Source organism: Mchenga conophoros, linkage group LG7 (genome assembly GCF_057382185.1).
Source record: "Mchenga conophoros isolate Kocher_MC1m ecotype Shallow Benthic linkage group LG7, M_conophoros_male_GT1.1, whole genome shotgun sequence".
Lineage (NCBI taxonomy): Eukaryota > Metazoa > Chordata > Actinopteri > Cichliformes > Cichlidae > Mchenga > Mchenga conophoros.
The window spans coordinates 58,365,188-58,378,048 of NC_140532.1; the positions used below are offsets into that span (position 1 = coordinate 58,365,188).

The 12,861-nt window shown below is 39.0% G+C and overlaps 2 protein-coding genes across 3 annotated transcripts in view; one reads left to right on the forward strand and one right to left on the reverse strand.

Annotated features, from left to right (window-relative positions):
- dennd1a (DENN/MADD domain containing 1A) overlaps positions 1–4,584 on the forward strand; it is a 41,073-nt gene extending 36,489 nt beyond the window's left edge. For both annotated transcript variants that reach the window (XM_085280458.1, XM_085280459.1), the window contains 2 exons: positions 717–966; positions 1,356–4,584. In XM_085280458.1, coding sequence (XP_085136584.1) covers positions 717–966; positions 1,356–2,387 — 1,282 coding nt within the window. In that variant the 3' untranslated portion in view covers positions 2,388–4,584. The remainder of the gene's footprint in view (positions 1–716; positions 967–1,355) is intronic.
- Positions 4,585–7,803: 3,219 nt separating this feature from the next.
- crb2a (crumbs cell polarity complex component 2a) overlaps positions 7,804–12,861 on the reverse strand; it is a 50,632-nt gene continuing 45,574 nt past the window's right edge. The window contains exon 13 of the mRNA XM_085280457.1: positions 7,804–12,828. Coding sequence (XP_085136583.1) covers positions 12,607–12,828 — 222 coding nt within the window. The 3' untranslated portion in view covers positions 7,804–12,606. The remainder of the gene's footprint in view (positions 12,829–12,861) is intronic.

Consider the following 12,861-nt stretch of genomic DNA (forward strand, 5'->3'; position numbering starts at 1 on the left):
GACTAAAGAGCCGCGGGTTGCCGACCCCTGGTCTGAGTAATATTTATGGATTTCGTTGTTATAGGGGTTTATTATAGGGTTTGTTTGTTTTTTAAATCACACTTAGTCTGGCCCCTTACCCAGTACTAATTTGCCTTGGGAGCCTTGACTAGGGGCAAATTGCCCCTGACAACATGGCTCCTGGGATCCCTCCAAAACAATGAGGTGGCCATTCATGGAGGGGCAATTTAAGAGTGGTGGCTGTGATAGAGGTAGAGCAGTGCATCTACTGAAATAAACAAAAAAAATTTGTATATGATTAATTTCTATTAATATCTGATTTGTACCATGATTCTTTGAACCAGTATGATGAAGTTCTCCAACTCTGCCTGTCTAAGTCAAAAACATTGAAGGGCAAATGTTCCAAACTTAAATTATTTTAAAGTCATTGGCTGAAAAGGTAGAGCAGGTCATCTACTGATTTGGAGGTCTGTTGTTTTATCCCAGACTCCTGCTTGTATGCATGTCGAAGTATCCTTTGACAAGATATGTGTTCATCGGCGTGTGAATCTTGCATAGAAAGCACTTAGATATAGAAAAAATGCTTGTATGAATGTGTATGTGAATGGTGAATGAGAAATGCTGTCATAAGCGCTAGAAAAATAGAGTAGAAAAGTGCATATAACATCCATTGTGAGGAAGAATTTATAATAACAGGTTTATCTCTTTTCCTGCAGGCCACAGCCGTACCACACACTAAAAGAGGTTGAGTTGATAGAAAGTCATGATACTGGTTTTGGGCCACCAGAAAGTCATACTGCCCCCCCTAGCCCAGTCAATGAGAAGTTCTCCAATCTCAACTTGCTTGGTGACTTTTTTGGGTGCCTGGACGAACCTGAGAGCCAACCAGTTGCCTTGGCTAAGAGTCTCGAGGATCTGAGGACTTCTAAAGACTCCGATGAGTTGCAGCCCAAGTTTACCTACCAGGTGAGATTTCTGTTCCAGACACTACCTGAATAGTTTGTATTATAATTAATTTTATTATATAAGATTAGTTTTTTTCTAAATTAAATCCAGATATTCCAGACTGTATGTATGGCAGTGTATGTATGTGTATGTATGTATGTATGTATATATATATATATATATATATATATGTGTGTGTGTGTGTGTGTGTGTGTGTGTGTGTGTGTGTATGTGTGTATGTATGTAAGTAAATCTCATCTCAAAAACTCATAATGGCTCATGGCATAATATATGTATATATATTACACCATGTGAGTTAAGAAGCAGTAGTACTGTAGGATTTACTGAGCTAAATTGTGAAGAAAAACAACTCAAGTGGTTCTTTAAATTCTGATCTCTTGTGCTTGCAGCGGCTGGACGTAAACGTTGGTGACAATTCACGAACATTTCCAGGGCTCAAGCTCTCCAACTCTTACAACAAGCTGTGGAGTACAGGTCATGAAAAAATGCCTTTGCCTGGTCCCTCTACCTGTAATAGACCTCCATCTGTCCAACTTCCTGTGTACACAGGAACCCAATCCCCAGGGCTTGATAGCTCCAGCACGTGCCCTGAGCCTTTGGACCTTTCCTCTCTAGGTAATATCACTATTCCTCGTCCCCAGGGAAGGAAGACACCTGAGCTTGGTTCTGTCTTGACACCTCCCACAGCCCAGTCATGCTCCAAACCAGCAGGAACTGGTGAAGGAAGGACTATATCAGGGGGAGAAGAGTTTAGACAAGCTCTGAGCATGTCCACAGATGGAGATTTGCTGAAGACCCCTAAGAGTACTAAGGAAGGTATAGATCTCATAAGCCTTTTAGATCCTCTAAAGAACTCAGCACAGACCAGCTCCACTGCACCAACTGATGGGACAGATAGTAGTATCTCATCTTCCTACAAGCTAGTACTACAACCTGGATCCTACCCACAGGGCTTGCCCTCTTTCCCAAAATATCCAAACCTATCACTAAACCCTTTCACCCAGTCTTTGCAAAACCCTTCCCTTCAAATGCATTACTCACCAATTATAAGTGGAAACCCCTTTAATACAGTCTCCAGACCTCCGCCAGGCCCTTATATGCCTGCTCCAACGCAGCAGCAGTCATTTACAACACTACCGGGGCTTTACAGACAGCATTCGCCAGGCAGTTCCACTGCCCCACCCAGCTATTCACTGCTCCAATCAGCATTCCCGTCATCAGTCACCTCTCTGCCTCACTCCTCTGCCAGCAATCACACTTTTTCCACACCTATAAATGCACTGGGAAAGCCACTTAATGTTGAACAGGACAGTCAGAAGCCTCAGGATCCTTTTGGGGACCTGTTGTCCTTGGCCAGACCAGCTTCATCCCAAAAACAGAAGGTGGAGGACCTCCGGAGGAAATGGGAAACATTTGACTAAAATCTTTATATGTGCATAGAGATTATTTTATGTCACTTCTACCACTGCTCTATCCAGGACCTTGGGTTGCTTTTAATAGTGGAATAATCTGATTTAGTCTGTTATACTTGTCTAGCTCAAAAAAATACAGATTAAATGAAGATTAAAGACTGCTGAAAAATGCCATGTCAGAGTTCTAATAGAGTTGTCCTGATTGCCTAAGTGGAAAAACAAAGAGCAGGTACATTTTGTATGCTATCTGCAACCAGGCTGATGAGTGTGTAGGCGCTCCCAGTTTTTCCGTCGTAGAATATAGGTCAGAACTTATTTTTTTGAGGCAGGATTCTAAATTCCAAAGTAATAAATACAAGATACAATAAATAAAACGCACATTAATCAGCTGCACCATTAAAAACCACCTTCCTTGTGCTGGGTACATTAGTCATTCTGTTGTCATGTCATGAGTCTATCTGTGTAGATGCATTAGAAATGAAGTGATTTTCAAACCAGTTACTTTTTTTTGTAGTTCAAAGCCTCTAACACTGAACTACAGAAGTCAACATGACAACAGTTCTTACGCAGGTGTTCTAATTCTTTGAATATGCTGAGGTCCTCTTTATTCCAAGTATCCATGATTGTGTTCATAAGCAAGTATAATACAGACTGTTTTTTTGTTTTAATTCTTCTTTGGTGTAGTAGTCTTCAGGGCACAAGAGGAACTGTGAGTATACTGTTTTTGGTCAAATGCATGAATGTGAAATTGCAAAAGCGATTTAAAAAAAAATTAAAGGTCCCTAGAGTATTAGTTGTTTAGACAATAGCTCTGTGTTATCCTCAAAAAATAAACTAAAACAAGCAGGAAAATGGTTTGTTCAGAGGAAATGCAAATTGATGTTGGTTTGTAAATACCCAGCTGTAGCCATCATTTCAGAGTTGATGGAAGAAAAATAAAAGGTCTTTGTACCTATAAAGTCCTCTGTGGAGCTTCTCAGTAGGTTATTACCTTTTAGTGGGCTCCAGAGCAGTTTGCTCCAAAAGCACCGATTAACTGCAACAGAAGGTCCTGATATAGAAGGCAAAAATGGTCACATGATGACACCCTCACCCTCTGATTGATGACCAGTGACAAACTCTTTCTATTAAACAGATTGGGAAACGTGGATGCATTTCTACAAATTGTGTTACGTCATGTGTGATTTTCCTGGGGAAAATGCCTTTCTGTAAAGGCATTTACCAAAACATTTGCTTGTACATTTCATTGCGCAGCTCTCTTGTGGGTCATTTGTCTTCAGTGCCATCCCATTATCTGTGTATAAACTTTAAGAATAGCACCCATTATTTCCTGAAAGCGCATAAATGTCACAATAGCACACGTTTTCATGAAGTCAGCTTCTATGATTAGCTCACATTATTATTTTTAGCTAGTCTGCTATAGCAAAAGAACATCCTAATCGAATTAAGTGGCTGTCACTACAAAATATAGTGCACCTCACATGTGCATAGTTCTTCTATTGATGTTTTAGTAGCTTTGTACACAATGAATTTTTTGCTTGGGTGTGTTTTGTTTTGGGGGTTTTTTTGTTTTGTTTGTTGCTTTCATGATAAATTCTGTTTAATGCTTTTCTCTCTGACCTGAAAAAAATGTGTTGTCAATAATTTTTTAAGACCGTCTACAAGCATAAGATTACATTACATTTCCTGGAATATTTTAAAGTTGTTTGTCTGCTAAATATATGAATACTTTAAAACCCCTTGTTGTATAGTATTGTTTTGCTGGATCTTTTGGACAAGCCTTTGCTGATATATTTTCCTTTTTTTGGTTTTTGCAACTGTGATTAGCTAATGAGGCTGCTTAAACATTGTGATGTAAGAGGAATAATAATAGCTTCTCACACTTTGGCCATCAGTTTCTAAATTATCTGCTCTGACCTCTCTACCATTACACAATTGTGTCAGTGTCTTTCTCAGCTTTTTACTGCGTTCCAGATATTTTTGATGCGTTCATGTGTGGTGAATACCAAAAAAAATTAACAGCTTGAAAGTGCTGTGCAGATCAGCTGTAGCTGCTGTCTTGTGTGCCTATTTGTAAAGACAACACTATATTTGTTCTAAGAATGACTAAAGACTGCTGAATAGTATCCTACTGCATTTGCATATAATTTAAATCTACAAATATCAGTTTCATTAAAATTACATATTTCACAATGTTTTGTGTCAACCACACTGTCTGTGTGTGTTTCTTTTTAACCATATATATATATATATATATATATATATATATATATATATATATATATATATATACTTTAACTTAGGTTTTTTTTTTTTTTTCAATCTGATGTTGCCATTAGATGTTTCTATGTGGTTAAAGCTGGATTTTGTTAGCTTGAACTGGTGTGATGTGGTGACCTTTATTTCTTTTTTTGAACTGCTACTAAACATACAACATAAGTGAAAAATATTTGAAAAACACAGGTTTAACGACCATCAAAAAATGTAATGCTCCAAGAGACTGGGCCAAATTGAACCCCCTAAATGTATAACACCATTACACTGTGGTCTGGTTTATGCCATGGCTGTGTAAATTGAGGACAGCTGTGGCATTAACCACAGCTGTCCTAAAGCTACAGTACTTGTAATTACCAAAATCACTTTAGTCAAAATGATACTTTCATGCTTAGCAACAATTGTATATAAATTTTCAAAAAATGCTGAAATAATAGTAAAGCAACTTATTATTTTTGGATTAATATACTAAATTACAATTATTAATTAATGGATTAATGGTAGAATGGTATGCTTGATTAATATCTGTTTTCACAGACATGTCCAGTCTGCCTGCAAATCTAGGTATAAAATGTACATTTAGTTCAGTGAATTCAGTTAAAGTGTAACAAAGTAGTTGTGTTAACTAGGCCATGTGAAAATCACACAGTGGATGAGATGCTGAGATGCATGAAGGTTAATCTTATGCACAAAGATCACCAACCTTCTGCAGGGTCAATAGCAACATGCCTCCATGTTCAACATACCAGTATTAAGCAATTGAGCATAATTTAGCTGGTATAACCACATATTAAGTATGGAAACTGATACATATTTATGTTCAATATGTTAGGTTATATTTTGATCTCATGTTTACCACATATAAATCATGGTTCTGTGTTTAACAGTTATAACACATATCTTCCTACATTCCTCCAGATGGACACAAAACTGCCAAGATTGTAGCTGGCTCACGTGCACACACGCCACCAGAAAACTCAGACATTAGAGACATTCTACTACTCAAACTACATTTCCCATTTATATATTGATGAAATTTATATTTTGATTTCTCTTTGATTAAATATAAAAATACTTTATCACTAGGAAATAGAGAAAAACTCTTGTTTTCGTCCCCTGGCCCTTTCTATCAGCTTAATCAATTCTCCCGCGGCACTGACTGCCCACACATACAAATCCACTCCTGCAGCAGTCTCATTGGCCTATTTTCCAGCTGGTTATTTCAGTCCATTTAAAACATACCTCCCGTCCATCAGATGTGTGGAGGTCACGTGGTACCTTCCAGAGGACTCCGAGAGCTTGACAACTGTTGGACAAAAGGCTCAATCTATACCCTGTCAGGTGTCTGGCTTGGCAAAGGAGTTGAGGTAAGCTGAATTTCTGACTTCAGTGCAGCAGATCTGGCTTTTCTGGCTTGCATGCATGTCACAGTCCTGGGTTGGTGACCTAGTGTTTTGTGTTATTATTAAGCTTTGATTTCATCATGGTTTATCATTATTAGTCTTTTGTTTTATGGTTCTGTATTTCTAGCTTTCTAGTTCTTCTTTGTTTTGTGATTTCTAGTTCTTGTGTTTTGTTCCTGTGCCCCTCATTTTTAGTGTAGGTTCTGTCTTTATCTTTATTTTCTTGTTCAGTTGTCATTGTTCAGTAGACATGAGTCATTCAGTCTCATGTCGCAGTTTGTTATTCCTGTCCCTGTGCTCCGTGTTCCCTCTGTTCAGTGGCATGTCCGTGCCTCTGTACCTGTCGTGTATTTCCTGTTTTAATTTGTTAGTCCTTGTCCTGTGCATGTTTTTTTCTCCAGCAATAAAGCCACCCTTAGTTAATCATTCAGTCTCCAAGTCCTGCATTTGGGTCATACATCCTGCCTGCCACAGCGTGCCATGACATTGCACCAGCCACTTTATCTCTCCAATAATTCCATACCTGACCTGGAGATGCTCCTGTGTGAGACAATACCAGCTACTGCTTTCCTCTCGCTGTGCGAGTGATGATTGTTGGGTCCTGCTCATTCCCTTTAGTACTATGGAGGATTCAGGTGTCTCCTCAAAATCTTCTCTCTGTATTTCCTTCTTTTCATCAAGTTGAGCTGTTCTTAACCCCTAAGTCTTAACCCCTGATCCTATTAGTCTTACCCAGTAGATAATGCAGGGTTCTGGAGCTGATGCAGGCCAGGAGACTCGCCTTGTGCTAACTACGAAATCATCCAGATTAGAAAATCTCACCTATAATGTGCAAGTGGGGTGGTAAAATGCAGCTGAAGCGAGAGTACTGACAAGGAAAGAGAGAGCATATTTTGCCCATACTTGCTTTTCTTCATACACTACCTGTTAAATTCAGAATGGAATTTAAAATCCTCTCCTCTCGTACATGGTCTTGAATAATCAGGCCACATCTTATTTTAAACTGAACTAAATTAAATTGGGCAGCACTGTGGTACAATATAAAGTGGCCTTCTGAAATGACCTTAAGAGCCAGAAGGTTCTGTGTTCGACTCCACCATTTGGCTGGGCCCTTTCTGTGTGGAAGGTGCATATTTTCTCCGTGCCTGTGTGGGTTCTCTCCGGGTACTCCGACTTCCTCACAAAGACATGCAGTTATTGGTTAGGTTAACTGGTGATTGTAAATTGGCCATAGGTAAGTGTGAATGGTTGTCTGTCTCTCTGTGTTAGCCCTACAACAGACTGCTGTCTTGTTCAGGGTATACCCTGCTTCTCACCCTATAGCAGCTGTGGCCAACTTCCCCATAACCCTGAATTGGATAAGCAGAATAGAATGGAATTGAACTGAATTAAAATTAAAGTTTATAATTACACCAGTCATGCTTTTTTGTCATGTAAAAGCTGGCATCATCAATTTCTTAGCAGTCTTGTCAAGGCTTGCTGTGTGGCTGGCAGAATTTAACCCAACTGGACTCCGAAACAGTTTTACTGCAGAGCATACAAAGTAAACACAACATAAGCCAGTTACAGATCATCCTGGAAAGGATCCTCTGTAGCCATGTGAAGAGGGACACACAGCTTGAGGGAGAACACAACAAAGGGCAAGGGAAGACTACCCCCTGAGCATCTACCAAGGTGGTTGCTGGCTATAGCTCTACCCCCTGTGCTACAACTAACTACCCCAATAACCATCCTGCCCTGTCCATTCATGTCCATCCAGAATTTTTTATTTACCTTTACTCTGTAGCATGCAAGAATGGATGCAACACTCTTGGTTTGAAGCAACCATTGAAAGAACCTTCTGGTTCTTCATAAAGAACACCTTCTGTGTGATAAGTTTGCTTGTAGTGATGATGAGGATAATTTGCATGAAAATCTTCCAAAAAGACAAAAAACAAACTAAAAACCAGCAACAAACAACTTAAACATAAAAAATCACAAAGAAAGAACAATACAGTATCCACATCTGAACCAAAGAGTAAAACAGTGAAATGTGGATTATTAAATATTAGGTCTCTCTCCTCCAAGTCTCTGTTAGTACATGACTTAATAATTGATCAACAAATTGATTTATTCTGCCTTACAGAAAGCTGGTTGCAGCAGGATGATTATGTTAGTTTAAATGAATCAACACCCCCGAGTCATTCTAACTATCAGAAACCTCAAAGCACAGGCTGAGGGGGCGGTTTGGCAGCAATTTTTCACACCAGCCTATTAATCAACCAAAGACCAAGACAGACTTTTACTTTTTCAAAAAATTCAAAACCAGTGTTATTTGCTTTGATCTATTGTCCGTCGGGCCTTACACTGAGTTTCTGTCTGATTTCTCAGACTTCTTATATGATTTAGTGCTCAGTTTAGATAAAATAATTATTGTGGGTGATTTTAACATTCATGTAGATGCTAAAAATGACAGCCTCAACATGGCATTTAATCTGTTAGTAGACTCAATTGGCTTCTCTCAAAATCTAAAAGAACCCACCCACCACTTTAATCACACTTTAGATCTTGATCTAACATATGGTATAGAAACTGAACATTTAACAGTGTTTCCTGAAAACCTTCTCTTGTCTGATCATTTCCTGATAACACTTAAATTTACACTAATTGATTACACAGCAGTGGGGAGTAGATTTCATCACAGTAAATGTCTTTCTGAAAGCGCTGTAACTAAGTTTAAGAATATAATCCACCCACTGTTATCATCTTCAATGCCCTGTACCAACACAGAGCAGAGCAGCTATCTGAACGCTACTCCAACAGAAGTCGATTATCTTGTTAATAATTTTACCTCCTCACTACGTACGACTCTGGATACTGTAGCTCCAGTGAAAACTAAGGCCTCAAATAAGAAGTACCTGACTCCGCGGTATAATTCTCAAACACGTAGCCTAAAGCAGATAACTCGTAATCTGGAGAGGAAATGGTGTGTCATAAATTTAGAAGATCATCATTTAGCCTGGAGAAATAGTTTGCTGCTTTATAAGTAAGCCCTCCGCAAAACCAGAACATCTTACTATTCATCACTGATTGAAGAAAATAAGAACAACCCCAGGTTTCTCTTCAGCACTGTAGCCAGGCTGACAAAAAGTCAGTGCACTCTTGAGCCAACCATCCCTTTAACGTTAACTAGTAATGACTTCATGAACTTCTTCACAAATAAAATTTTAACCATTAGAGAAAAAATGACTCATAATTGTCTCACAGATGTAATATTATCCACAGCTACTTTCAGTACCATTGATATTTATTTAGTCTTTTTTTTCCAATTGATCTTTCTGAGTTAACTTCAATAATTACTTCCTCCAAACTATGTCTTTTAGACACCATTCCTACAAGACTGTTCAAAGAAGTCCTGCCATTAATTAATGCTTCAGTCATGATCAACCTATCTCTAAAAATCGGCTATGTACCACAGGCCTTCAAGCTGGCTGTAGTTAAAACGTTACTTAAAAAGCCAGCTAATTATAGGCCAATCTCCTACCTTTTTTTATATCAAAAATCCTTGAAAGAGTAGTTGTCAAACAGCTCAGTGCTAGGACCAATTCTGTTTACATTATGCATGCTTCCCTTAGGCATTATCATTAGAAGGCATAGCATACACTTTTATTGCTATGCGGATGATACCGAAGGTTATCTATCCATGAAGACAGATAACACACAACAATTAGTTAAACTGCAGGACTGTCTTAAAGTCATAAAGACCTGGATCACCTCTAATTTTCTGCTTCTTAAATCTGATAAAATTGAGGTTATTTTACTCGGCCCTGAAAATCTTAGAAATATGGTATCTAACCAGATTGTCAAAGGAGCTTGCAAAGAAAAGCGTCTGGACTTCTTTAAGTTGCTTGAAGACGTTTCACCTCTCATCCGAGAAGCTTCTTCAGTTCTAAGGTCAAATGGTGGAGAGTCCAAGATATAAACCTAGTGGGAGTATCCCCCCACAGAGGGACAAAAGGACCCCCTGATGATCCTCTAATCGCCTGAGCCAAGGTGTGAAACTGGGTGTGGGTCCCAATCAGCCAGAGTTTCGGGTGTGTTCATTGTGAAACCTGGCCCCACCTTATCATGCGAATTCCTGAGGTCAGATGGCCCAGGATGTGAGTGGGCGTTAAGGCGTCTGGGAAGGGATCTCAAAACTGGATTATAGATGGCAGAGAGTTGGTGTCGTAAACCACCGCCTCTGTTCAAAGATGGTCGCTCACAGTGGACATAGATGGCTTCTTTCACTCCTCTTTCAAACCATCTGTCCTCTCTGTCCAAAATGTGAACATTGGCATCCTCGAAAGAGTGTCCTTTATCCTTAAGATGAAGATAGACTGCTGAGTCTTGTCCTGTGGAGGTGGCTCTTCTGTGTTGTGCCATGCGCTTGTGAAGTGGCTGTTTGGTCTCTCCAATGTAGAGGTCTGGGCATTCCTCGCTGCACTGTACAGCATACACCACATCGTCTTCTAGTAACACAAACGTCTTCAAGTAACTTAAAAAAGTCCAGACGCTTTTCTTTGCAAGCTCCTTTGACTACGATGACCTGGATGACTGAGAACCTTCACAGACCTATCTAACCAGATTCTTACTCTGGATGGCATTACCTTGGCCTCCAGTAACACTGTGAGGAACCTTGGAGTGATTTTTGACCAGGACATGTCCTTCAATGCACATATTAAACAAATATGTAGGACTGCTTTCTTCTATTTGTGCAATATCTTTAAAATTAGAAATATCCTGTCTCAGAGTGATGCTGGAAAACTAGTTCATGCATTTATTACTTTCAGGCTGGACTACTGTAATTCATTTTTATCAGGATGTCCTAAAAATTCCCAGAAAAGCCTTCAGTTAATCCAAAATGCTGCAGCAAGAGTACTGACAGGGACTAGAAAGAGAGAGCATATTTCTCCTGTTTTGGCTTCCCTTCATTGGCTTCCTGTTAAATCCAGAATAATCAGGCCCCATCATACCTTAATGACCTTGTAGTACCATATCACCCTATTAGAGCACTTCACTCTCGCTCTGCAGGCCTACTTGTTGATCCTAGAGTATTTAAAATAGAATGGGAGGGAGAGCCTTCAGTTTTCAGGCCCTCCCATATGGAAAAGAAATAGAAAAAACTTATAAAAGACTTGCATAAGATGTGGCCTGCTTCATATAGTGAATCATATAACATCATATACTTTCTCATTACTTTCATATATTGTTTTAGTAAGTATCCAAAACATACAAGTTTCATTTATATAATTTTTTATGGGATCTTATATCTGTTTTATTCTTGTATGCTTTTCATACAAGTTTCACATAAGACAGATACAAACTTTATAAGATTTATATATATCTTTTCCATATGGGCTTCTTCTATGGAACCAGCTTCTATCTTGGATTCGGAAGACAGACACTATCTTTACTTTTAAGATTAGGCTTAAAACTTTCCCTTTTTGCTAAAGCATACAGTTAGGGCTGGACCAGCTGATCCTGAATCCTGACTTAGTTATGATGCAATAGGTGTAGGCTGCTGGGGGATTCCCATGTTGCATTGAGTATTTCTTCTTCACTCACCTTCCTCACTCACTATGAGTTAATAGACCATAGCTTCATATATGAAATACTTTTTAAGATATACCAAATGATCACATTTTCTCAAATTTGTATGCAAATCAGAGACAGTTGAGCAGAACCCTTGGTTGATTTGAGACCGAATGACCCTAATATCAAAAATGGGATGTTGTTTTTGTTTGTTTGTTTGCTTTTTTGAAAAAAACAAACAAAAAAAAAGAAGAAAAAAACCTTGACAGAAAGAAAATCTGAGCACAAGAGACAATGAAAATCTAGACTAGAATTAAAAATAACAGCAAACAATTTAACTTTATCTCTACTGTCTAAATTCTTTATAACAAGCATTCTTCCTGGCCAAGCAGTAAAAACCTCTAATTGGCCTTTATTACATTTATAGATTTAATTAATGTGCATACAAGTGGACACAAATGTAAATAAATGTAATCTTTTACAAGAAAAAGCATTTCTAAAAATTGCTACAAAGTCCCATATTACCAGGAAAACTGAAAAATAAGTCATGTTGCCAAACATGTCTATCAGAAAAGAAAGAACAGTAAAGAGTTTTCTCAGAGCCATACTGTCTCCACTGGAGCAGCACCACTGGTGTGCCATGAACCTGTTGGACATTTTCCAAAGGTGACCATGTAGTGGAGAGCTTATTTGTCCTCTGTTTAGCAGTTTTGAGCATAAAAAACTGGCATGATTTCTGATAAGAGGGGGTCATCAGAGGATAAATTGATGGCTATGAGTTCCTGAAGTTCATAGGGCTTATTTCCTCAGATGATGAAATATGCACAATTTACATTGTCAATATATTTTTGTAGCACAGGTCTATAAGGAGGGGGCTATAACATCAGATGAGCCTGGACATTCAGAGGATCTAACAGTTTGACAGTGACAGCCCTGTGCACCTCCCCACAGCATCGGATCACCTCTAGCTCCCTTTATCGATTTGTGTTCCTGTCAGATCAGATAAGCCTCTCCTCCGGTGGTACTTTGAGCATGCTGTCCATCTCTAGCCGGGCTCCAGCTAGTTCCTGAGCACTGGGGCTATAAGCGCCCTCTGACTGGCGCTTCTTCCTTGCTGTGAGCACTACAAAGGTCAAGCCAATAATCATTAGGAGAATGCACAGGCAGAGCAACGGGATCACAATTAGCAGCCAGGGGATTCCCTGTATACGGGCTTCTTTCTGCAGAGACAAAAAGTGTAGAGGTTTGGTCTT